The 25,125-nt window shown below is 36.7% G+C and overlaps 1 protein-coding gene across 2 annotated transcripts in view; it reads left to right on the top strand.

Moving 5' to 3' along the window:
• tut7 (terminal uridylyl transferase 7) overlaps positions 1-23,560 on the top strand; it is a 30,562-nt gene extending 7,002 nt beyond the window's left edge. Inside the window, exons 11-30 of one of the 2 annotated variants that reach the window (XM_088630214.1) lie at positions 514-648; positions 1,292-1,472; positions 2,631-3,748; positions 3,935-4,085; positions 5,592-5,678; positions 5,814-5,914; positions 7,081-7,138; positions 7,332-7,435; positions 7,517-7,606; positions 8,143-8,256; positions 8,572-8,649; positions 8,752-8,929; positions 11,437-11,484; positions 11,574-11,665; positions 12,234-12,349; positions 13,148-13,413; positions 16,131-16,204; positions 18,513-18,579; positions 19,743-19,871; positions 22,891-23,560. In XM_088630214.1, the coding sequence (XP_088486340.1) occupies positions 514-648; positions 1,292-1,472; positions 2,631-3,748; positions 3,935-4,085; positions 5,592-5,678; positions 5,814-5,914; positions 7,081-7,138; positions 7,332-7,435; positions 7,517-7,606; positions 8,143-8,256; positions 8,572-8,649; positions 8,752-8,929; positions 11,437-11,484; positions 11,574-11,665; positions 12,234-12,349; positions 13,148-13,413; positions 16,131-16,204; positions 18,513-18,579; positions 19,743-19,871; positions 22,891-22,955 (3,252 nt within the window). In that variant the 3' untranslated portion in view covers positions 22,956-23,560. The remainder of the gene's footprint in view (positions 1-513; positions 649-1,291; positions 1,473-2,630; positions 3,749-3,934; positions 4,086-5,591; positions 5,679-5,813; positions 5,915-7,080; positions 7,139-7,331; positions 7,436-7,516; positions 7,607-8,142; positions 8,257-8,571; positions 8,650-8,751; positions 8,930-11,436; positions 11,485-11,573; positions 11,666-12,233; positions 12,350-13,147; positions 13,414-16,130; positions 16,205-18,512; positions 18,580-19,742; positions 19,872-22,890) is intronic. The other variant, XM_088630215.1, reaches the window with a different exon arrangement.
• The last annotated feature ends 1,565 nt before the right edge of the window (positions 23,561-25,125 follow it).

Raw genomic sequence — 25,125 nt, 5'->3', positions numbered from 1 at the left:
CTTGACAGTAGTGTTTGTTCCACTAGTTATCATCTCTCAAGCATTTCCTGTTCCTTTTAAGGCTGTGCGCCTGGGGGATGCGTCATGTACAGATATGTAATGATGCTGTCATGGGAAAACAGTGCTAACAAACCCTTTCTGAGATGGCAGTGCTTTATGGACAAAAATAAAATATTCTGAAAACTTGTATTAAAACTGAATACCTTTACTTATTTTCTTCAGTCAGAACATAGATAAGTTCTGTCAAGTACTTATTCAATTAAATGGCAATAAATAATGCTCAACTATATTTAAGGAAGACTTGTATGGAATTTCAATTTTTTTACAACAGTAAAGGATGCCTAATTGTAAATGAACTGCCAAGCTTTCATTAAATAAGGGAAAGCTGTAGTTTTAACCTTTTCTTGGTCCTTATTTTTTGTGCTTTATTTATGATAATTAAAAAAAAAAATCTAAAGTTGTAATAAACCATAGAGGACTACACTCTTAAACTTTGAACTCTTTCATTTTCAGATTGAAGGTTTTTCCCTGAAAAACCTTGTAGATTTCAGGCTTACTGGTGTGGAAGATGGTCATGTTCTGTGGGAGTATAGTCTATCCCCGGAAGAGTCCAAAACCACTTCTAAGGAGTTTATCAAGAAGGGCATGGTAAGCTTATACAATAGAGCAATGATAATACAATAGAGCAGCCATGTAAGATACAAAGGACATACTGTGATATCCTGTTTCAAGGATAACCTTTAGCATTTTTTCACTTTCAACTATCCATATTAAGATTTTGAAAAATAGAATATGTATTTTATGTAACTATATTGACATATCTTTACCACAGTGTATGATAATCACGATAAAAATTAAGCTGTTTCAAAAATGTCTCCATAAAATCCTGAAGGTTGAATGTGAGGTAATACAGTGAGGAGAAGGAGAGCCTTCTTGCTTTAAAATAAACAGCCTTGAAATAAACATGGGATTGACACTAATACATCAATACCCGCTTTGTTAACATGGTAGAATTCTTTTTTTCTTTTGTATTACTGTTATTAACATTTTAATTGGAGTTTTCTGTTTCTCATATATTGTAAAGGTGCTATATAAAGTAGATAATTATTGTTCTCATCAAGAATATTGTTCACTGTTATTTTTCTTCATTACAAGCATTGAGAGAGAATGTTAGGAGAACAGCTCAGCATGGCAATATCCTAGCATATTAAAGAGACAAAACTAAAACACCCATTCAGGTTTTTAATAGAAACCTGTTCTTTTTGGTCATTTAATTGTTTTTCTCGTGAAGGGCTTGCTGACGTTTGACTCGAAACACCGGTGTGAAGTTGCTGTTGGGCAGCTGTGGGTGGAAATGCTGCGCTTCTATTTACTGGATTTCCCGATGACCGATCACGTCATTTGCATTCGTGTAAAGCAGCTCCTCACACGAGAATCAAAGGACTGGCCTAAGAAGAGGATTGCCATAGAAGGTTAAATTAATAAAAATTTAATTAATTCTTTCCTCTGCAGCAGTAATTAGTTATTTCAGAAGATGGGATGTGACTTTTTATCCAAATAATTTCTCAGGAATGAAAACCAGAAGATCCCATGACCCTTAGTTACAGGGGTTGCCCATAATTTAAAAGCCTTTAAACCTGCAACCTAGTCTCCTTACGCTTTCCTTATTGACCCTTGATGCATGCAAAAATATCTGAATATTGAGATGGAGAGCAAACAAATGTTTTATTGCAACATTACCAAATTAATGTACATCTCCTTAATGTTCTAATGTTATTTAGATGTTATCTCTAGAAATTACACCTACATATCATGTATTCCATCTTTAATGGTGTATTACTATCAGAGAGGTCTTGTGAGTGTATGATTTTATAGTGGATTGTAGGAAATCATGAAAAGGTTTGCCTGAACATGATCTGACTCAAACCAGACTGCCTTCTATAGAATGCAGCATACATCCTTCTTTGGATACAGACCTTACATGATTTGGCCCAGTTGCAGTGCTATTGGTCTCATAATGATCAACATTACATTTGACTTATTGTTTACTACCTATCAGTTTTGAGACTTCATAGCATGTTTGAGTTTGTGCCATTCATTTGGGTACTCATTCAATAATATCGTATTATAATAGATATAATAATAGACATGTTCATTGTTCATTTTCTGCTTGGAAGAATTGCATTTTAACTCATTTTGGAGATCAAAGCAGTGGAGGCAAGGGAGGAAAGAAAGAACAGTTACTTTTATGTGAATCAGTTTGTATTATTTTTGTTAAATTGTCAAAAACAGAACTAAATAAGAACAAAATAGTATAATTCAGGAACATTCTTCCTCCCAGGTTTCCATCTTAAGCACCTGTAGACAAAAAATGGACAACAGCCAGGTGATAACAGACAGTCTGTCAACTGCTGCACTTCCAGTCCCTTCTACACACTGGCACCTTGAATCTGAGGAGTGGAGAGCTCCATATTAACACGATTCAGATAGAAGTGGGTCCATTGAAGTCAGAGGAGGGAAGCTTTCTTTGGCTTGAAGAATATGACAATTGATATTGTTATGCATTTGGTTTTATTTAGTATCGGTTGACCGTTGCTCACATGGGTTGATGTATTTTCTTTTAAATATAGATCCCTACTCCGTGAAGAGGAATGTGGCAAGGACTCTCAACAGTCAGCTTGTATACGAGTACATTCTGCACTGCTTAAAAACAACCTACAAATACTTCGCTTCGCCTCTGAAACGGCACATAAAACCCAACAAGCAAAATCAGAAGCAAATTGTGGATCAAGGCACTGTAGCTCTACTTAGAGAAGGGAAAGAGACTGTGCCACCAGTTGTGAATGAAGTGCATTTAATTCAGTCAGAGTGGGACACCTCTGTTAGTCGTATTATGAATGTGAATCTTGAAATCTGTTCCCCTAAAGAAAGCATCACTGTAGGATTTCCCGGAAGAGCAAACAGTAACGATGGTTTAACAGAAGAAGAAGCTGTGTACATTGAAAGAGGAAGTGGTGCTTTTCAGGAGGATTCAGATTGCATCATTGAAGAGATTGTAATGGAAGAGCCTGATGGTTATAAGCCTAGTTCTGGCGATACAGAAAGTGGAAATGAAGAGGAAGAACAGAGACAGGAAGATGGAAAGTTATACTCTTCAGATGCTGAACAACTCTTTGGGGAGGAGGGGAACGCTGCAGATTCCACAACTTTGCCTTGCTTTTCCAGAGAATTGGAAATTGAGACTGAGAGCCATTCAGATTCAGAAGTGCGCCTGGTTATGGGACCAGTGGATGATGACTTTGTTTTTGATGAGACAGTGAAGCCGGGCAGAGAGAATGAAGATGCAGACAGCAGCGAGGAGCTGGCAGAGACATTAGGCAAGATGACAGTAGCCCAAAAGAACCATGATTTTGGTAGCAATAACTCAGATGAAGACAATGATGAAGTATGTCACAGATCTCACTTAGACAGCCTTACTACAGAAAATGAACTGGATAATTTATATACGGCTTCTGGGGAGGAAGCCCTCTCAGATGATGAGGGAGGGCAAAGTGCTCATGAGTCTGCTGAGGTTCACAGTGCCCCGGAAAAAATAGTTGCTGACACTGGGGCAAATCGCAAATCATTTTTGGATGATCCTCCTCACCAAAAAGTTCCAGAAGAGCCTTTGGAAAGCTGCACAGCTGATCAAGCCCAGCAAGATGAACTGAGCTATGAGTTCAGCAAACTAATGTTTACGAAGGGCAAGGTAAAAGTATTTCAATTATCTACTTGCGCTCACATCATTTCGCCCAAGAAGTTAACGATCATCTTAATTTAGTTATTTTTATTAAGTTTCCGGGGTTAATGGCATTTGCATGGGGATGTTATTCGAAAATGTCTTTCTTAAAGTTCTATGTGCACTTTTAGAAAATAACTAGAACATTGTTTGAAGTCACCCACAGTTGTGTGCAGTCTGTGTAAACACGAAGGACACCTGAAACGCGACTGTCCTGAAGACTTCAAGAGGGTTGAACTCGATTCTTTACCTCCAATGACACCGAAGTTCCTTAAAATACTCCATCAAGTTTGCATGCAGTGTTACAGTAAGTTTTCAAATGATTTTCAATCAGAAGTCTAAATGTAATTATTTCTTTAAACTTAGTGTTACTAGCTTGCTTCTTTAAGAAGCTAAGGGTCAGTGTTTATCCTGTCATAGAAGCATCACAATTGTTTGATATACGAACATAACCAATGTGAGCGCGGGTGCACACACTCACACACACATATAATAAAAACTTTATTTGATATAGCACCTTTAAACGTGGCTTCTCAAAGCGCTTTACAGAATGACAACAGGAACAACAACAATTAAAAATAAACAATAAAAAAGCGCCATTTCAGTGAGAGGGGTGAGCCTGTTTAGTCGTGAATTCATTTTTCAAGCCTTGATACAATTCACGACAGAGTCTAACAGATTTTAAATCGTCATGCATTTTCTTGACGGCAAAGGTCTTGCGGTGGATGTTGCAATGCGTCCATTCATTCGGGACCAACCTCTCTAATTCGTCCAACTACACCGCTGTGTCAGCTTGTCATCGCTCTAGCACTGTCTGTACAAACTCCAACGCATTTTATCCAGCCGATGCCATTCTCTTCAATAAATTCATTCAGAAACTGAAATATGTGCTCTCCTGTAGTTCCTGTTGGTAGCGGCTTACAGAACAGAAAGTTCTCACGGGACATGCCCTCAAACTTGTATCCAACGTGACATCTACAGACTCATCTAATTGCAGTGAAAAGCATCTGCTTATCTTAACGCGCTCTATCAGCGTGCTTTTGATATCATTTGCCATATCAATAATTCTATGAGTCGCTTTGTCTTTCGGAGGGGGCAGCAGGTCGAGCTGCTTAACAGCTTTTCTCCACACATAATACATGTCAGCTCTTTTGCGGACAGTAAATAAGGTTCTTCAAAAATAGTGTGGGGCTTACCTGCTTTAGCAATCCACAAGCTTGCAATTTTCCCCTTTTCCGTTTCAGGAGTCCGTCTCAGAAGTTAAAAGAAGTTATTTAATGCGCATGGGAGCGAAACAAAGAGACACTCGGTTTATTTTTCTCAAATTAACCTAGAACAGTTCTTAAATATTTTTCTGTTATCTATCACGCTTTCCTGTGCTCACGGGATTGCCAGCGTTCGTAGCACACATTTCTATGCTTTCCTGTGCTTACAACATTGGCATTGTCCCAAAATCACACACATTCTCCTACCTCCCAATTTGCTGGAGATAACTTTTTTAAATACAATTGGCCGCTTTCGTTCTTAGCACGCATTCCTATAGAACGGAATAGAATTACATTGTAGCTCTTGTGTGCACTCAGGTGTTAGCATGCGCTGTATTGTAGTATGTACAACACATATTAAAATGGAAAATATGAACACCCGTCCCGATTTTTCAGTTCACACAACAAAGTTCCAGGGTCATATGGGTGCCAGTGGTACGCATACCACAGTTTGAGAACCACTGGCTTAGAGAGTACACTCCACATTCTTTAGTATTCCTTTTTTGTTTAACATCTCTGGACTACTTAGATCCTATTCTGTCCCACAGATGATTTCTCCCCAGACGTGATTGAGGAGAAAGTTCGTGAGCACATTTTGCAGGACCTGGAAAAGTTTGTCAGGATGCAGTTTCCAGGTGACACACCTCTTCTTTAAAGCTAATGAAACAGCATTTTGTGTGTAAAGTGAGCATATTCGGTGTGAATTGAATTCAATGTAAACAGCATCTTTTAACGGTCTTCACTTCTGCGTTTCTGCTTTATTCTTGTAGGAGCTAAGTTAAGTTTATTTGGTTCATCTAAAAATGGGTTTGGCTTCAAACAAAGTGATCTTGACATCTGCTTAACCTTTGAAGGAAAGGAAACCGCAGAGGTAAATGTAATTTTTGTTGCTTGTATGTTAAGTGTCTTTACCATGGCTTGTGTATAGCAGCTTGCTTTCTAAGTGTGAACCATAGGGCCAATAGAAGAGCATGTTCATGTTGTGATGGCTTGTTTTTACTGACGGCTGGAGAAATTCCAAACACGCTTAGTTTTTTTTTTACCTTACAGTAAATACAGTTATACTGTAATTTTTACCTTAAAGTAATGTAAAGTTTGGCATTTGCTCAGTAGCCTAAAAACACTTGGTGAAATGTGCAGTAAATTAGTAGAGGAATTCGCTGCAGTCAAGCAGGGAATATTTAGACGTTATCAGATGTCCTTTTTTTCCCATCTACTCACTTAATACATATCTGTATATATATATGCTGTTAAAACTAAATATCTATAGAACTGTATATAAACTATATTGTATACCGTAATGTATACAAAACATTATGCAACAAAACAACTAAAAATCTTGGAATTTTTATTGTGCAGCAAATCCATTATAAAATTAAAAAAAAAATATTAAAAGTAAGGATTATTGTCCCCTATTGTAAAGAACTAGCTGTACATAAAGAATAGTGAATATGAGCCCTTTATTAAAATTAAACAAAGAAATTTGACTGAATATATCAGCTGATCAGTAGTAAAGTGTTATAGCAATACAAAGTTTTTGTTACATTTTTAAGATTTTCAGACACTTGCTTGTGATTTCTTTGCAGTTTTTAATTATTTCATATTTTACGAGCAGTCTGTGATGTGTATTGCATGAAAAATATTAAGATCCTGTATGCTGTCGTTTGATTTAAAGTTAAAGTAAGGGGATAAACATCCTTTCTTCTCAGATTGTAATGTAATATTACAACAATGTTACAAAATTGAGTGGTTATCTTAAACTTTGAATGCCTAGTGAAATATTTAAACTTTATTTATATCTAAATACTAGAACATACTATAAACTAAAATATTTCTAGCTGCTAGTAGTGGCTGATGAGACATTCTTTAACAAAATTTGTGAAAGTTCTTCTGTTTGAACCCAGAAATTAAAAACGATACAATATCTAGACTGTTACACCCATAGTACGCACTGAGATTGCTCATCATTATGCATTTTAGAATTGCTTCTGACAATAAATATTATGAAATGAAACCATGTCAACATCTTTTATTCAGGGGCTGGACTGCATTGGAATAATTGAGAGCTTAGCCAAATATCTGAAGAAACATTCAGGTACATGATTTTTAGTGTGTGAACATTGGGATATGTGTCAGTTTTGGGGGAAGACATTAAATTTGAATTTAACATTTGTAGTTCTTAACCATTGTAATTTTACTAGAAAGCACTAGCATTTATGTCTGGAAGAAACAGTAAAACATTTAAAAAGCAAAGAAACATGCTGTGTTCTATTTTTGTGAAACTGCAGGTCTGCGAAATATACTGCCTATTACAACAGCCAAAGTCCCAATTGTCAAATTCTTCCATTTGAAAACTGGTCTGGAAGGAGACATTAGTTTGTATAACACATTGGTAAGTGATGCTTGGTGAACATTTTCTCAATTATTTATTATGTGGTGTAAGGAACATGTTGATAATAGTGACTTTTTTTAGGCTCTACATAACACGAGACTACTTGCATGTTATGCAGCTATAGACGCAAGAGTGAAATACCTGTGCTACACCATGAAGGTATTTGCAAAGGTAAGTGGAGTTTCACTTTAGTTGATACTTTTAAACAGTTTAAATTTCCATTTTTCATGGTTGCATATGAACTATCTGAAGAGATTAGAGTAAATGTGAACTAAGGGTCAGTAAAAATTTTGAATTTATTCATATCTGTATAATTTTGAATGTAATAGCTCTCGTTACTTTCTGTGAAAAAGTGGATCACATTACATTCAACGATTAACGAGTGTTATTACTACTACTACATCATAAATTACCTTGATGGGGACAAAAATAAAATTATAAGTAACTTAACCCTCAAAACTAATCACCTTATACGGAAAGACATCCAGAGGAAGTATCAGCACAATGAAAGATAGTGCATCTAGTCTAGATTTTTCTAGTCAAATTTGATGTCCTCAAGGGCTCTTGTTTTTCTTTTTTTTCTTCCACCTTTCTTTGTTCATATTATTTGTTTTGATAAAGGATTTCACTTTCTTAATTCAATTTGTGTCAGTTAAAATATGTATCCCTCTGCCACTGTCATTTAACATGTAGTGTCTTGGCTATAGGTCTGTGACATTGGAGATGCATCAAGAGGCAGTCTATCTTCGTATGCTTACACTTTGATGGTGCTGTACTACCTGCAACAAAGAAACCCGCCTGTTATTCCTGTGCTTCAAGAGGTACTGTAACACCTGCACAAGTACAGTGTTTTCTTGTGTATTACCATTGTGCACTTGTGTCTGTTTTCTACACTCGCCTGTCCTTGTACTCAACAACAGCTGTTCCTGAGCCATGACATGAGCTTGTGATGAGGAATAATTGACTATCATACTTAATTATACTTAACCCATTTCACTTGTGCCTGAATAAAGTGTCTTGCTCTTGTATAAATAAATTAATTGATGAATCTGGATACGTTCAGTTTATGAATAAACAGTATTATACTGCTTATAAGCACTACAATAAGTGGATTGATCCTTTTCTTATTTATATAGCTTTACGATGGCCCAAAGAAACCTGAGGTCCTTGTTGATGGCTGGAATGTGTACTTCTTTGATGATCTTGAAAACCTGGTAAGTTCTTGTTCGTTCTAATGCTTCCCAATAAGGCTTTATTTTTATGTATTCAAATTTGTTTTGGAATTTTTTTTTATTTTTCTGTTCTGTACTTTATAGTCTAACAGATGGCCTGACTTTGGGAAAAACACAGAGAGCGTAGGAGAGTTGTGGCTTGGATTGCTTCAGTTCTACACTGAGGAGTTTGACTTCAAGGAACATGTTATCTGTATACGGAGGAAGAAACTCCTCACTACTTTCAAGAAGCAGTGGACATCAAAGTACATTGTTATTGAAGGTAAGAACGAGTTTAAAACTTTAGTGGGTTTCAGTCTTCTACAAGCCTGCTATGAGACTGCATAGTAATTCCCTTACTTGTTGAGAATTTCCTAACTAGTTGCAACAAATTTCATTGTTTCTGTCAAAAACTGAACTGATCTGATCTCGGAGGTATAAGCCGTTTACATTTTCTGTTGTGATTTGGTTTAAAACACGACTTTTATAGTAAAAAAGAGGGATTTCACACTAAATTATCTTGTTAACAGGAAAGCACAGTAGACCAAGAAAATATCTTAATGAATACCAAAGGAAACCAATTCCAGTCAGTAGAATTTTCCTAATCAACAGGTTCATAAACATTCAGTGTTTTGATACGATTGCTGTTTTACAAAAAGTGATGCTTCAATCTGAATATTTGCATTTGTATAAACATTTTGAGTCTACGTTCTGTCTTTTTTAAAAGAAATTAGTGGCTCTATTATTTTAATTTTCAATGTCTGGAAATTACAACAGCTTCAATTGTTTTTCTAGTTCCAACTACTTATCAATCTGTCCTTTGGGTATGACAGGATTATGACAAGTGTATTACAATTGATTAAAACATCCTTAATTATTCTAGTCTACCTACACCTGTAGAAAGCAGAAAATTTAAAAAATGGAACATGAATTCTGTTTTCAACATATGTTGTCTTTATAAATGCTTGAAAAAAGAATCCTATAAAACACAGCTTATCCAGGCTTTAAGAAATGAGTGAAAACCAAATCCCCCCAAGACAAAATCTGTAGCCAGCAAAGCATGTATCGCAGATGTATTGCTCATATTACTTCCAAGGATGGACACATCACACCAGCCTACAGTACAGTAGATCCCACCTGTATTGAACTCTTCTGCTCAATAAAATGTCAAAGCACTTACTGCAAACATTAGGCCATTTTCCTGAGACATTTTCCTATTTTGTAATTTTTTTTCAGTAATGATTAGTTTATTTTGATGCTACGGTATACAAGTTCTCAAGGTTATCTCTACCATAGCTTACATGTACAGTACATTTCTCTGATGTATGTCAAGCAGCTATTTCTGCATAGGTCTATGCAATGTAGAGTTTGAGCATTTCATTATAGTTGAAGTAATGTCTTTGCAATGTTTTTTTTATTACATGCATTTGACAGTTTACATAAAGAATCTTGATAGCCTATTGAAACTGTTTCATAAAGGCAAAAACAATGCCCATTCCTGCATAACAAGACTATTTGCTAACTGGATGAAACATGGATTACACTATAAAGTATACAATAAAAAGCTCGTTGATTTTCTCATGGGCAGTAAAATTGCTCATTCTTAAGGTTAATGAAAAAGGTTACAGGTGCACTTTAAGAAGTTCAAGTAGGTAGCTGCATTAGCATGTGTAGGCTGCAAAGGAACAGGTAAAGGTTTATTCCATGCTGAAAAGAAACCTGATGAAGGGTCCACAAGTGAAACATTGTGTCTCTTTTCTTAAAATCGATTCACAGCAGATTGAAATAGATTCAGATGTGAAGAAGGCTCCACAGCCCAAGTGTTGTCTCTTTTCTTTTTAGGTGCACTTTAAGTCTTCTTTAGCACTAGCATGGGCTTATTAGTTGTGCTTTCTTTTTCTTTAAAAGGGGGACTGCTATTTTTACATTTTAGGATTATAGTGAATCAGCAATGAGTGTATTTCGAAACACAATGAAACTACCGCGGTAAGGTGTACAACCTCCAATTTACACCAGAAAAGAAACAAAGTTTCAATGTGTGCATAGCACCATACTGCCGTCATTGTCTGAGATTCAGAACAAAGCAACAAAACGCGAAAACAGTAAAAACATTATGCAAATGACTTCAAATTAGTCAGAAACATATAATGTGGCACTTTTAAAGTATCTGCTGTGAATCTGTTTTACATTTCCATTTTTTTCGAACCTGCTGCTGAAATGGCATATAAAATAAGCATGTTTTGTGGCATGTACAGGTTTACAATTGAAAACTTAAAGTTTTGCTAAACTTATTTCATCTGGTGATCTTGTGGTGAGTGGTCAGCAGGTTTGCGACAACATGGCAACCATATATTACTTTCATAAAATTTCTGATTTTATACTTAATTTGAAATTTGTAAAAGTTTGTGATACCATCAATTGATTTTGCTACTGAGATTTAAAAACTGATCCAATTGGGATGCAGTTCCCGATTTAGGAAAAAGTTACCTTTGCATGCAATTTGGAAACAGTTGTCCAAAAGGGCATTTTATTTAAGAATAACCACTTTTTAAAGTAAATCCCTTATTAACTACATACTAAGCATTGATTGTCCAGTTGGAAGACAGTAATCAATGGAACATTAATTCCAGCCATAAAAAGGTGCAGAGATTTTCTATGGTACATTTTAGTTGTGAAACAAATGAAATACATTATTTTACCATCATGGAACCTTTTGTTTCTTCAAGTGGAATAGTACAGAGGTGTTTTAAGTGTTTAAAAATAATGTTGTTTTGTGTGTACTTATTACAGATCCATTTGACCTGCACCATAACCTTGGTGCTGGATTGTCAAGAAGAAGTAAGTCTTGCATATACGCATTTTGATTTAGCTTTACTGATGTTTTTTTGGGGGGCCAAAAATACTTTATTTTCTGTTTTCTGTTTCAGTGACTAATTTCATCATGAAGGCATTCATCAATGGAAGGAGAGTCTTTGGGTCACCTGTTAAAGTGTTTCCCAGTGAATACTCTACTAAAATGGTAGACCTTTCTTTTCAAAACACTATTCGTTTGATTTTTTTCTGACACAAAAGTATCCATTCCATGATGTCATACTGTATGAATCATTGGAATCTTTTTCCAACTTGGTGACCTAAAACCCTGAGTTACGTAGACATGACATTATAGCCAGATGAATTTACTCAGGACAAAGCTTGTATTCAGCTCAATTTTACAATGTACTCTGGTGTGGCAAAGGACATCAAAATTTGCAATTTGATAAAACAACATTGAAAATGAAAGTGTTTGGATACAAACAAAACCTGAAAGAAAGCAGTGCTCCAGTAAGAATGGTTTTAGAGCCTGTAAATAAACTCCATTGCAAAGAAGTGCAATTGTGTATATATATATTTTTTTGCTGTGAATCTCATAAGAATGATGTTTTGTAATGATGGGTTTTTTCTTTTTCAGTTGTGTAATGGAACACTTCTTTCCATTAAGACTCATTCTTTGGAATGGCTGTCTCTTACTCACCCAGCAATTTGCTCAACCCATTGATTTGCTCCGTTTCTTCTCCCTCAGTCACAGCATATTCAATGTTTGTTTTCAGGAGTACTTCTTTGACCCCGAAGTGATGACAGAGGGTGAGCTGGCACCAAATGACAGATGCTGTCGAATCTGTGGGAAAATTGGACACTTTATGAAGGACTGTCCACTGCGCAGAAAGTATGTATCGGTTCCTAACATAGCAGCTTATATCTTACAATAAAGAAATGCTTTTTACAGTGAAAAATGTAGTTTTACAAATTAAAGCTTTACAAGAGAGGCTTCCTCAAGGAAATTGAAATAGTTTTGGTTAATATTAACTAGCAATAATAATTTCTAACCCTTATAAAACACTTGTCTGGACACTGCACTCAAAGCACTTTACAGGTAATGGGGACTTGTGTCCACCACCAACAATGGGCAGCATCCACCTGAACTATGCAACAGCAGCCAAAGTGCGCCAGTACCCTCTCCACACATCAGTGAAGAGGAGAAAGATGGAGATTATTAGGAGGACCAGGGGGACATTTGGCTGGGACACCAGGGTTAACACCTTCCAGTTAATATTGAGTTTAGAATGAAGCAGTACAAGTTTTAGAGTTTCCAAGTAAATTTATGGTTTATGTTTCCCAAATGGTTTATGGTGATGTTTCCCTATACATTCATAAAATAAAATGATTCTATCTAAGTACAAATTGTACATAACTTAAGAAAAGCATTGTAGAATATGACATTTAATGCGAGGATATCTACTGTTTACTGCATTCAGTTTTTAACTTTACTGTTCACTTGTAAAGCGAATTATCTACCACCAGGTGGCACAGCAGAGCTATTTATCCCCCCCAGGTACCTAAAACCTAACCTGTTCATTTCAATAACCCCTCACAATGTCAAATATAGAATAGATCTATTTCTTCAGGATCAGACAAAAAAATGTGTGTGTAAAAATAAGAATAATAAAGTCATTATTCCCAACAGATTGAGGCAGAAACGTGACCACCGAGGCCACGAGGATGCTTTGTATCAAAAGCGGCATCATGGAGAGATAGAGGCAGGAAATGTAGATGGCTTAGGGCAGAGACCGAGAGCTGACAACCACGAAGCCGTCAGGGAATGGACCCCTCGGCAGTCTGCAGACAAGTGGAGGAAGCAGGAGGAGCGAGAGTTCAGGGAAAAGCGCTGCTTCATCTGTGGCGCTGAAGGACACATTAAGAAAGAGTGTTCTCAATACAAGGGCTCTGCAGGTATACTCTTTTGTTGTGCCTAATGGGGATTTTAGAAAATCCTTTTCCTCTTTTAAGTTTGAGTATAAAATGCCACCCGTTGACATCCATTATTTTCCATTCTCATGTCATTCAGTTCCTTTTTCAATTGATTTAGGTGACATTTTTAGTACTTATCTCAGTACATGAAAATAGAGAAGTTTTTGTAGTCATACCATGTATTCCTCAATATAATCTGCCTTGCAAAAGTATTCAGACCCTTGCATTTACATTTTCTTAAAGCTTACACTTTGAAATAGTAGATATCTGTTATATGCACCATATTGCACACATTCAGTGGACCCCCTTGAGCAGCAATGACTTCAACCAAACGTTTACGGTAACTGGTGATCAGTCCCGCACATCGGCTTGGAGGAATGTTGGCGCATTCCTCCTTACAGAATTGCTTCAACTCAGTGATGCTGGGGGGCTTTCTTGCATGAACTCCCCGCTTCAGGTCCTGCCACAACATTTGTATTGGATTAAGGTGTGGACTTTGATTCTGCTTCAACCATTCTTTGGTGACTTGTGTGTTAAGGGTCGTTGTCTTGCTGCAAGACCCACCTTCTGTTGAGCTTCAGTTCACAGACGGATACCCTGACATTCTCCCGTTGAATTTGCTTGTACCATCCAGAATTCATAGTTCCGTCAATGATGGCAAGCTGTCCTGGTTCCATGGCATTAAAACAGCCCCAAACCATGATACTGCCACCACCATGTTTCACAACTGGGTTAAGCTTCTTATGTTGGAAGGCAGTGTTTGGTTTTCGCCAAACATAACGTTTCTCATTTAAGCCAAAAAGTTCTGTTTTTGACTCATCTGTCCAAAGAACATTCTTCCAGTAATCTTCTGACTCATCCAGGTGATCTTTTGCAAACTTTAAACGGGCAGCAATGCTCTTCTTGAAGAGTAGTGGCTTCCTCCTTGCTATCCTCCCATGCACACTATTCTTGTTCAGTGTTTTCCTGATGGTGGACTCATGAACGCTGACATTAGCCAGTGCAAGAGAGGCCTGCAGATCCTTAGACGTTACTCTGGGGTTCTTTGTGATTTCCAAGAATATTATACGTCTTGCTCTTGGAGTGATTTTTGTTGGACGACCACTCCTGGGGAGAGTTACAATGGTGTATAATTTTCTCCATTTGTACACTATCTGCTGACAGTGAATTAGTGAAGCTCAAAATCTTTAGAAATTGTTTTGTAACCTTTTCCAGCCTGATGAGCATCGACAACTCTTTTTCTGAGGTCCTCAGAAAAATCTCCTTTGATCGAGGCATGGCATGCGTTCACAAACCCGTGGGGTGAAGACCAGACTTTGGTAGTGAAGACTCAGGTTTATGTTTTTTAAATAGGGCAGGGCCACCCAATCTCACACCTGATTGTCATCCCATTGATTGACACTCCTGACTCCCCTCAACTGAACTGATAATCCTAGAGGTTCACATACTTTTTTCCGACAGACATTTAATGTTGGATTATTTTGATCAATGCATGAATGAAAAAGTAAATCCTTTTGTGTGATTTGTTTTGTTGGGTTCTCTTTAAAAACTAGTATGACTTAGATGAAGATCTGATCATATGTTAGGTCAAATTTATGCAGAAATTTTGAAAATTCTAGCTCCACCGTAAAAGTCATAAGAAAAACCTAAATTAGTTAAGTGTACAAAATTACCTTAAGTGCCACAGTAAGTATTAGGCCTGATTTCAATCCTAGTGACTTTTAAGCCAAGGATCAACCATGACAGCCAAGGACCTTACAAAACAGGAATAGTTGTAGAAAAGGCACAAATCAGAAGAAGAGTATGAAAGCACCTGAAAATACATCTGTTTAAGTACGGTGAAGTCAGTCATTAAGAAGCAGAAGTCATCCAGACACTACCTAGGTCAGGCTATCCCTCCAGTGGTTTGTAAGGCCAGTGGTGCCTTCAAAAAGAGTTAGAGTTCAGTCCCTGAGAAAAAAGTTCATGAGTTAGCAATATTCCAGTCATTCCACAAAGGAACTGAAAAATCTCAGGCCCCATGTGGGGTTTTCAACAAATCATCTAAGAGGTACTGGAAACATGGTGCACATTTTTTTTTGTCAGACAACACAAAATTGGAACTTTTTGGTCTCAGTGCAAGTCATTACAGCATTGTTCGGGCAATTCTTAGAGGAAAGCCTCCTTCAGACCTAAAATTCATCTTTCAGTAGGGTACAAGCAAAGCATGAGGTCTAAACTATACGGGAGTGGCTTAAAATGAGACAATGAATGTTCTTGAGTGGCCCAGTCAAAGTCTTATCCTATTGAGAAGTTAAACTGAAAACTGCTGTCCATCTCCAAACAACTTGAGAGAGTTTGAGCAAATCTGCGAAGAAAAATGGTGGAAATGTGCACCAAAAGGAGTTCCTGGGATTGAATAGTTAAAGAATCCACCGATTTAAGTTTTTTCTTTTTAGTTTTTTTTGTTAACATTTACTATAATTTATCTTGACCAAAATGCTCGAACTGAAAGTTTCTAATGGTTGAATCAAAATATTAAGTTGAAAAAAAAAGTGTATTTTTTAAATGTCACACAATTACACACCATAGGATGGATCTAAACAGTTTTGCAAGGCACTCTATTCCAAGTATTTAGCTCATAAGGTTTTCGAATTGTCTTTTCTAATAAATATCTACTGCTGTAATTTATCTAAATGCTTGTCTGCCTTCTATCTCAGGGAATTACCGAAGTGATGCATTATGTTCTTCACCATCTGCTCCCAGCAATTTGAAGAACTTGAAAGCAAAACAAGTAAGTGCACTTCTTTGTTATAGTTCAGCATTCTAATGTTACAGAAGTACTTTATCTAGTAAAAGCACTGCCCCCAATGTAAACCTTACATTTTTAACATTTCTAACAGATCCTCAATCATGACATAGAATTGAGAGTAGTGAAGCTGGGAGAGCAGCAGTTATGCTTGGCTGGCTATATGTAAATCAGAAAGAACTCTTCAGAAAGAACAGTGTGAATGTCATGTACAAAATAAAAAGTAGCACATAATTTCTAAACTACTAATTTATCAAATCTGGAAAACAGGATTAATTTTCAATTTAGAAAGAAATGTCATTATTCTCATAAGGTGGATGTGTTGTAATTGCATATTTAATGATTTACAACATAGACATCAAATATTAATCCTAGAAAGACAATGTATTTATGTCTTGGAAACATGCACAGGGCATAATGTCTTTTGGTGCTGTGAATTCACAGAATTTTTGGCTCTTTGTGAATCGCGTTATCAATAAAACCACAATCGCCTCTTTAACCCCATTTCTTGAAGGACAATTTGTGATTATAGTTAAATGCAAAAGTGGCCAAATTACATGTTTTGTTGATTTTGTAAGTGAAAAGAAGTTAACACAACCTCTGCAGCAAACATACTTAAACATATTTTTGCAAATTGTAATGCACAGTTACTATTTTTGTTGACTTTAACAGATTGAAAAAAATCAAACAGTAAATGTGGCCTGTGCAAACGTTTGGGCACCCTATCAGTCACTACTTAGTAACACCCCCTTTTGGCAGAAATCGCAGCCTACAAACGTTTCTTGTAGCCAGCTAGCAGTCTTTCTATTCTTGATTATTTTCTGATCCTCAGTCAGCTGCTTACAGGAGCCCATGGTTGTTGAGAGTAAGCACAACACCCTGAGAAGTTCAAAGCTCTGGAATTGTCATCATCTGACTTAGTTTAAGGCCTAACATGTCAATTAAGTTCTGAGACCTTACAAAAAAAATAACACTAGTAGATCAACTGGAAACTTTTGCACATCTGTTAAATTCAGCAAATAAATAGTAACTGTGCATTAAACTTTGCATAAATATGTATAGTTTGTTTGTTCGCTGCAGAGGTTGTTAACTTCTTTTCACTTAGAAAGTCAACAAAACATGTTATTTGGCCAGGGGTGCCCAGACGTTTGCATATAACTGTATATACACTGTAGCTTTCTAAATTTACACACTTTTGTTCTTCTTTTTTACATTTAGCTTTTTCTCTTAAATATTTTTCACAGGATTGATTCTCCATGTTTATGCAAATTTAAAAAATCTCTGGTAGAAAAGATAGTATGATGCTAGTTTGTAGACTTTGTAACAATTGACTTTACTCAATTGTTTCACTGCAGTCAGCAAAATAGAAAAGGATGGGTTTCTAAAAGAATTCCTTGTGTTTATATAGTGCCTCTCACCTCATTGGTTCTCATGTCCTAATACACAGAAGAATCTAGCAGCTCTCTCCATAAAGGGAAAAAAAAATCATTAATCTTAAAACTTCATCTTAAACTACAAACTTAAGGCATGCTGTGTCATTAAGAGGTGCAGAGTTTTAGAAACCTTGAAGGCTACTATATTATATAACCCCAGGATAGAACAATGAAACTGCAGTTTCTTCAAAATGGAAGTAGCGGTCAGGGTTTTAAATCTATTTGGTAGGTTGTAGGTTCAAATCCCAAGTGAGACATTGCTCTTACACCCTTTAGTAATGTACTTCATGTGAATTATTCCAGCACCATACCCAGTTGTAAAAATGGGTGCATGTATTAAGCTTTGGATAAACCAACCAGATTTGTAATAAAAGAAATGAAAGTATGCAAACATGTGATTATGAAACATATAGTTATGAAATTACCATTATTATAGCTACACTATACATTTAGATGTAATGTTCAACCAATTCATTAAGATTTGAGTTCTGTAAGTAATAATTCTGAGAATAGGCATAGGCAGAGGGTGTAATTTAAATTCCATCAAGGAAAACTACAGCAAATTATGGCTTATAGAAAATTGCTATAGAGCTTTTGACTTTTTATCTTAATACTTGACGTGACACTCCAAATTAAACCCCAAAAGTGTAGATACTGTATGAGGTTCTCGTTTTGCCCACCCCACTCAGATACAGATTCTTGGTTGTTGATTGTAGATGTTTTTCTCTGTAGGCGCTGTTTACTCTTTGCTAAATGTAAGGTCATTTTTACAATTTATTCATGTTTAATATGTCATGTGCTAATTGGTGTTGTGTACAACAGTTTTAATAACACACAGTATTGTCCTTTTGTATGTTCAGGGTACTTATCAGCCGGAAGAAAAACAAAAGCAGAAGCAGCCAAAAATATTTTTAAGCCCTCAAGCAGGTTTGAATATTTTTTTCATGCTGTTTACTTGAAAAACTATTATTATTAGTAGTAGAATTATTAGTATTATTATTCTTATGAAAATGATATATCTATGTTCACTCTTTCTGTTGTGAATATTAATTATTCTGTGAACATCTTCTGTATTTATAACCAACAAGAGACAAATGCTCACACTCAGTTGGACATAAAAAACATTACCGGTTTTCAACTCTAACATATGTTGGATCCTATGAAAAAGTCAGAGGAACCTAAGAAATATGTTTGTTTTCTCAAACACCAGGTATAAAGTAATAAATGAATGTGTAAGAAGGTGGGTTTTTTGCTTTATGAATCTATCGTGGCTACTATTCATACCGATTTTGTTATAGTGGGCCAGGTGTATCTAGATGTATAAGTGTAGGTGTGAGTATTGTTACAATAGAACAATATCCTGACCCTTCTATCACAATTGCTTCTAGAGTGGGTTGAGAATTCCAGATAGGGAACAGCAGTAGTCTTTAACTGTTGGCAGGCTCTCTATTTCATAAATTATATTTTTGTGTTTCATTTGGTCATGCTGCCTGATTCAGAATGATTTTTGTGACATTATGATGTTCTGTGACATTGAGTAGATGGAAAGTAAAGGATGGTGGATTGGGACTATTAGTCTTGGAGCATGTTTGAGTCTCATTGGTTTAGTTTTCATGTTTACATTTAACATGTTTAGCTTGAGTCAAACTTACACGATGTTCATCCTCTGATGAGTGTTCATTCATATGCTTTCTGATGCACTGGGTGTCTTAGACACCCCTTTGGGTGCTGAACAGGTATGCCCACAGTGGCTGAAACTCCTTCACACTCTGTTGAGGAACTTTTTGCTCTAACTTTTAGCGTGGTTTCTCCAACCTGCACCACTCATCAGAGTAGAGTGCATACTATTACTTGGCCCCCTTGTTTGTCAGGGCAAAAAAGATGAGGTATAAATTAGTTTCTTACAGTCCTCAGCCGGAGCCTCGTATTTCTGTTTTCTCCCTCAGTGACGTGTTATCTCTTTCATTTCAACACATCATGTTTTCTCTCATGCCTCAGACCTTTCTGTGACCTTCTTACTTGAGATCAACTCTTATCCTTATCTCCAAGTCCTCGGCAAATCTCATACCACTGATATTTGCTCCTATTAGGTCGGCCCTTTCAGGGAATAACAGTGGAAGACCCTCCACTTGGTCGTTCCTGTTTAGCCGGACCCATTCCATCTCCACCTTTACCTTACCAGCGGGCTGACACGCCAGCAACTGAAGCTACTTCCCGTTGTGAGTCTTCCCTGCACCTTTATGTCTTGTGCTCTGTCTAGGAGCTTCCCTTTCCCACTTCTCACATAGAGTCCAGTATCGTTCTCTCTTGGACTCTGTCTCTCTCTGCGCTCCTCCTTTTGTTGGAGCCTTTTGCTCCCTGAGTTGCCACACAATGACTTGTGGCTTGTTCACTCTCTGCCAGTTAGAACAAGGACTTCGTGTTTTCCTCTAGCCACTGACGTCTGTTCCTTATGCCACCAGGCTGGGTCTCATTATCGCAACTCTGTTTACTCGGAGTCTCTAGCCCCTCAACCTCACACTCCAGACTAGCAACACTCGCGATAAAAACTCACAACCTGTCCCACTGCTCTTCACTTGCAGCTACTGGAACATCCCTCTTCCATGTCCATCTAACCTTTATTCACAACTCACTCAGAATTCCCACAGCTTCCAGTGCATCTCTCTCACCTAGACTTCTCTGTGTCACTCAATTCTTAGAACTCATACAGTAAGTATTGGTGGCGCCTCACTGGTGTCGCTACTGCATGCCTACCACCACAGATAAGGCCTCCCTGTCACTCCATGCTTTGCATTTCCAGAGTGTAGGGCCCCTCTACTGCCCCATCTCTCTGGCTCACACACTTTCAACCTGCTGTGATAAAAGCGACTGTTATCTTTCCAAACAGAGTCTCTTGGCTTGTTCACAGCAGAGCCTGCTCTCTAGCCACAGACAACAACACCTTCATTCCCTCTCTGCTTCGACATGGTCACTCTCACTCCCTTCCCTCAGCATGAGGTAGCCACACAACTGCATTTACACTCCAGCACTCTTCTTCTTCGGCACCATGCAGTTCATCTGCTCCACCCCGCTGTGCCTAGTCTACTGTTCACTAATGTGCATAGTAAATGGGAGACCCTCGATCTTACTATCACTCTTAACTGAGCCTAGCTCAGGACTGACAGTCTAGCACAGGGGTCTCAAACTCAAATGAATATGGGGACCGCATTAGATAAAATGTGCTAATTGGCGGGCCGCATTCATACCATACAAAATGCATCAAATATTAAAATTAATAGAAACTGAAATTTTTATTCGAGATATGTTGGTTAAGTTTCTTCAATTTACTCCACATCATGTGAGGTTATTTCTGAAGTTCTTCATTCTGGCTGCTTCTTTGACAGCATTGTGCAGAGACCAGAATGTCAACATTAGGCCTGATATCACGTGAAGTAGCCAATCACAATGGTGCTCATAAATGTTGATCGATGAGTCTTGACCGTAAAACTGATTTGCTGATCTTCATTGATGAGAAAACAGTTTGCATACGTACTGCCAAACACTGCAATGATTATAGCAGACGCAGAGACCAACCTCAGAAACCTTTCTTTCTGTCTACTTTCTTTATTGACAGCACTCTATCAGAAGACAATCAGGCAACAGAGACATACACATCAACTTTTTGGGTTAACACACTCAGAAGGGCTATGATTAGGACACTTATGCAGGGTTACGGTGGTTACAAGACAAGGGACAAAACAGGAGTAAACAATTAACTACTATTTACATGAGGTTTTATAGTCACTATTTACATACTGTAGGCAGGGTGCCCTAGTGATTTCTCTGTGGACCCTCAGACCATCTCCCGGCTACAGTTCCCAGCCTGCACCGTGGCGCATGCATTAGCCGGGTGCACCTCCGCTTTGTCACCAGATGAGGGCGGTACAATATTTCCATGGCAATTATTGAAACAGAAAATGCATCTATAAAACAAAAAATGTATCAAACGACCAAATTTACTGGTAACTTTTTGTTTGTCCAAGTGAGTCGTTGCGGGTCATGTGTTTGAGACCCTTGGTGTAGCATGTTCTCGTAGCAGGGAAGTTTCAAATCTGATCTTGTAAAACCTCAAACAGCTCTCTTATCAGAACAGACTGCCTTCAGCTGTGGTCGCATTGCAACATGGCGTTGCTACCGAGGAGTTCCGCCCCTAGCATTCCCACACCCTCAGCAGTATTAGTGTCCATTTGTGCTATTCAAGAAAACCATCTTCTCATCCAGCATCATGAAAAGAAAGGGAATGGTGGTTGCTTATAAGTAAATAGGTCAGATTTGAATTTCCTGCACAGAGAACTTGTACACGATAGGATCCTATTGGAAATGCATGCCTTGTCTGGTGACACAGTGCAGTGTTAGTCTCGTGTAATGCAGCTGTGATTTGAAAATTTTGTATCTTTTATTTCATCTGCCCATTTTAAAATCTATTTTATTGGGAATCAAATCATAAATCTAAAGAAATTCTTTACCAGCTCATTTTATTACCTGTTCAATAATAGAGCAAACATGCTTAATAGTAAGATGAAACTGCTTAGCTCTGATATTTACAGAGATCACCTTGGCATAGATACAGGACTATTAAGAACTGAGTCATGTTCCTTCCTGGAGTGCGCTTGCAACATGGGCTTGTGCTCAAGCACATTTCCATGAGTGAACTCTTGTTTGTCGTTCCCAGGATTAAACAAAATTCAGACTTTCACTCTCTGTGTCCATGTGTTTTAGGGAGCTGTTCTCCCCCACATACACACCCTACCTATTAATATGTAAGAAAAAGCGCTGTAACCTCCCTGTTTTTAAGGCTAGACTTTTGTTCCTTCAAACTGAATTTTTAATTCCACAGGAGTTTACGGAATCTCAAATCTTGCAAGCTAGTAAAAAGCTACTTGAGAACACAAAATACGTATCAATCCAAATTCTTTAATTTTCCCCTGACCCCAGTAAATGAGATCAGTCAAGTTTTAATTTACATTTTGAACCATAATGATGCTTTAATGAAGTGGCAAGCCACTGTTAAAATATTTTATTTTTGTAAGTATTATTTTACTATATGGAGCTTTGGGTAATGTTTTCAGATGTAACCCTTCGTTCTGTTTTCTTATGTTAAAAAAACATTTCCAACTTAAACTTTCAGAATTTATTTAGGTACTTATTTTACTGTGTTGCATAAAGCTGTGGTATTTATTGTGTTAATATTTTTTGTAGGCAGTCTTGCAAGCAAGCATATGACTCAGGGAAGATCAGCTCAAAAATGGAATCAACTGGACTGAAATGACAATACCTGTTTATTTTAAACCATCTTTAGCTTTTCTGATGTATAGATGTTTTTTGTTTTATTATTAATTAGATATTGAAGTAAGCAATTAGCAAGCTTTTTTCATTTAAAAACTTGAGCCAAAGGATCCTATTTCATGTTTGTTTTTATTCAGTCTCTAAGGAGAACGTTTTAATGTTTTAAAGAAAAAGCCATGGTGCATGATATCTATATACTTTGAAATTTGTTTATTGTAACATTTTTTAAAAAGCAATTTTCTTGTGCACTGTAAAGGACATGTCTGTGGAAGCATAATTTAACTTGTCCTCCTTTGAAATCTCTCAAGTGTAGTAATGTGCATTTAGTATTTTAAAAATAATGGCACCTACATGCAAATTTAAGTTAAGCCTCTCCAAAAATCAATGCATTTTTTGTATTCATTTGAATTTCAGTTCAGTGTTGAGGTATAAAATATGAATTATCTTGCTTGGTGTTTTCCAGTATTGCTGTGATTATAACAAAGAATGTGGGGCTTGCCTCCAGGCTGATATTGCTGCTATATAGATTTATTACTGTCTGTGAAACCTGTGACAGAAATAAAATTTCTTAAGAAAAGAATAAGATGCTTTTTTGGAGTTCTTCCCTACATAATATGAGAAATACACAAGGCTGTATAATCTTCTTGATTCTTTATTTATTATAATTTGAGTGTTTGCAACTGGTACATTTTGGATGTACTATCATTGCTTTCATTTTCTGAATGGAAGCAAGATCAATCAACACCTAATGGAATACACTGAGTTGTATTCCTAAAACCTTTACGTCACATTTACCCTTTTCCCCTTAAATCAAAAAAGAGAAAAAATCTATTCTTACTCAATCAAAAAAGACCTTTAATTTTATTCTTGTTGCACAGTCTAGCATCCTTAATATGTGACACTTTCCAGCTTTTTGTGTTCTATTGATCAAGAAAAACAATTGTACTGCTGGGGAAGTTTTATTGCTACAGTCTGATATTTGTGATTATTGCCATCTTAATTCCTGAAGGTGACTGTTCTTGTAGGTTAAGAAAATGACGTCTTTGATAGTAAAGCGTAATTTCAATGCCAAGTTGTATTTTACAATGACCTTTATCTACGCACATTTTTAATGCCATGACAATTATGCCACCATTGTAGTCAACATTTGTAAAGTGCCTGTGGGTGCCGACTGCAATTTAGCAGTGTTAAAATCACATAATTCATTAATTTTCTTCAAGAGGTAATAAAGGAAGCCTCAGAGATTACTATGTATTGAACAGAAGAAAATTTGAGAGCTTCATGTCATTTATATCTAAATGTCACTTGATGAAAATATGTAATTTGATGAAAAATTGGTCTACACACAATGAATGTGATGAAGAATATACTCACTATAAAATCAATGAATGCACTTAACATGATGCCATAGATTTACCATACCATGCCATAGAAGTTTTGGAAAATGGTGTCAGAATAATATGATAAAATACTCTTTTTACTAATATAGGAGCAAATATGGGAGTTTTTTGGAAAATATGGCTTCTAAGGAGTAAATGTTATCACAGAGAAGAAATATTGCATTTCAATTAGATAACATTGCATTATTTTGGGATAATCTTAACACATGACAAACATGTTTCTCCTTTCATAAAAAGCATCGCTCTTTTTTGGCTGTGGCAGCACAGTCTAGGGTCCTGAAATTGTTATAAATTGAGTTTCTCTTGTTTTCTGAGTAATCAAAAGTACAAAATTTCCTATGTCTTTCGGTACAAACCGAAAGTAATTGTTGATGAGGTTTTAAAAATAAGAATCTTAAAACAACAGATACAAGTGATGTTGCAACTTTGTTTATAAATACTAACCAGAGTATAAACTTCATTAAGAATAAAAATTGTTTTATTAAACTCCTGAACACTATATCCAGAAGACATTAAGTAGAACTCCAGGCAATCAAATATTGCTGTTAAATGTGTGTAATGGTAAAACTATTCCTGAAAGTGTGTAATCTGAGGGGAGAAAAAATGGTTGTTTGCACAGAAATGATTGTAAGCCAACTGTATTCTGATACAAATTCACTCTTAGGATTATACAGAAGTGAAACTTGCCTATGTAAAAAATGTTAACATTTTTCATCATGAAACAGTTAAATTAGAGTCAAGCAGCGAC

The sequence above is a fragment of the Lepisosteus platostomus genome, chromosome 4 (assembly GCF_059453375.1).
Source record: "Lepisosteus platostomus isolate fLepPlt1 chromosome 4, fLepPlt1.hap1, whole genome shotgun sequence".
NCBI lineage: Eukaryota > Metazoa > Chordata > Actinopteri > Semionotiformes > Lepisosteidae > Lepisosteus > Lepisosteus platostomus.
This window is presented reverse-complemented; position numbering and strand designations above follow the sequence as displayed.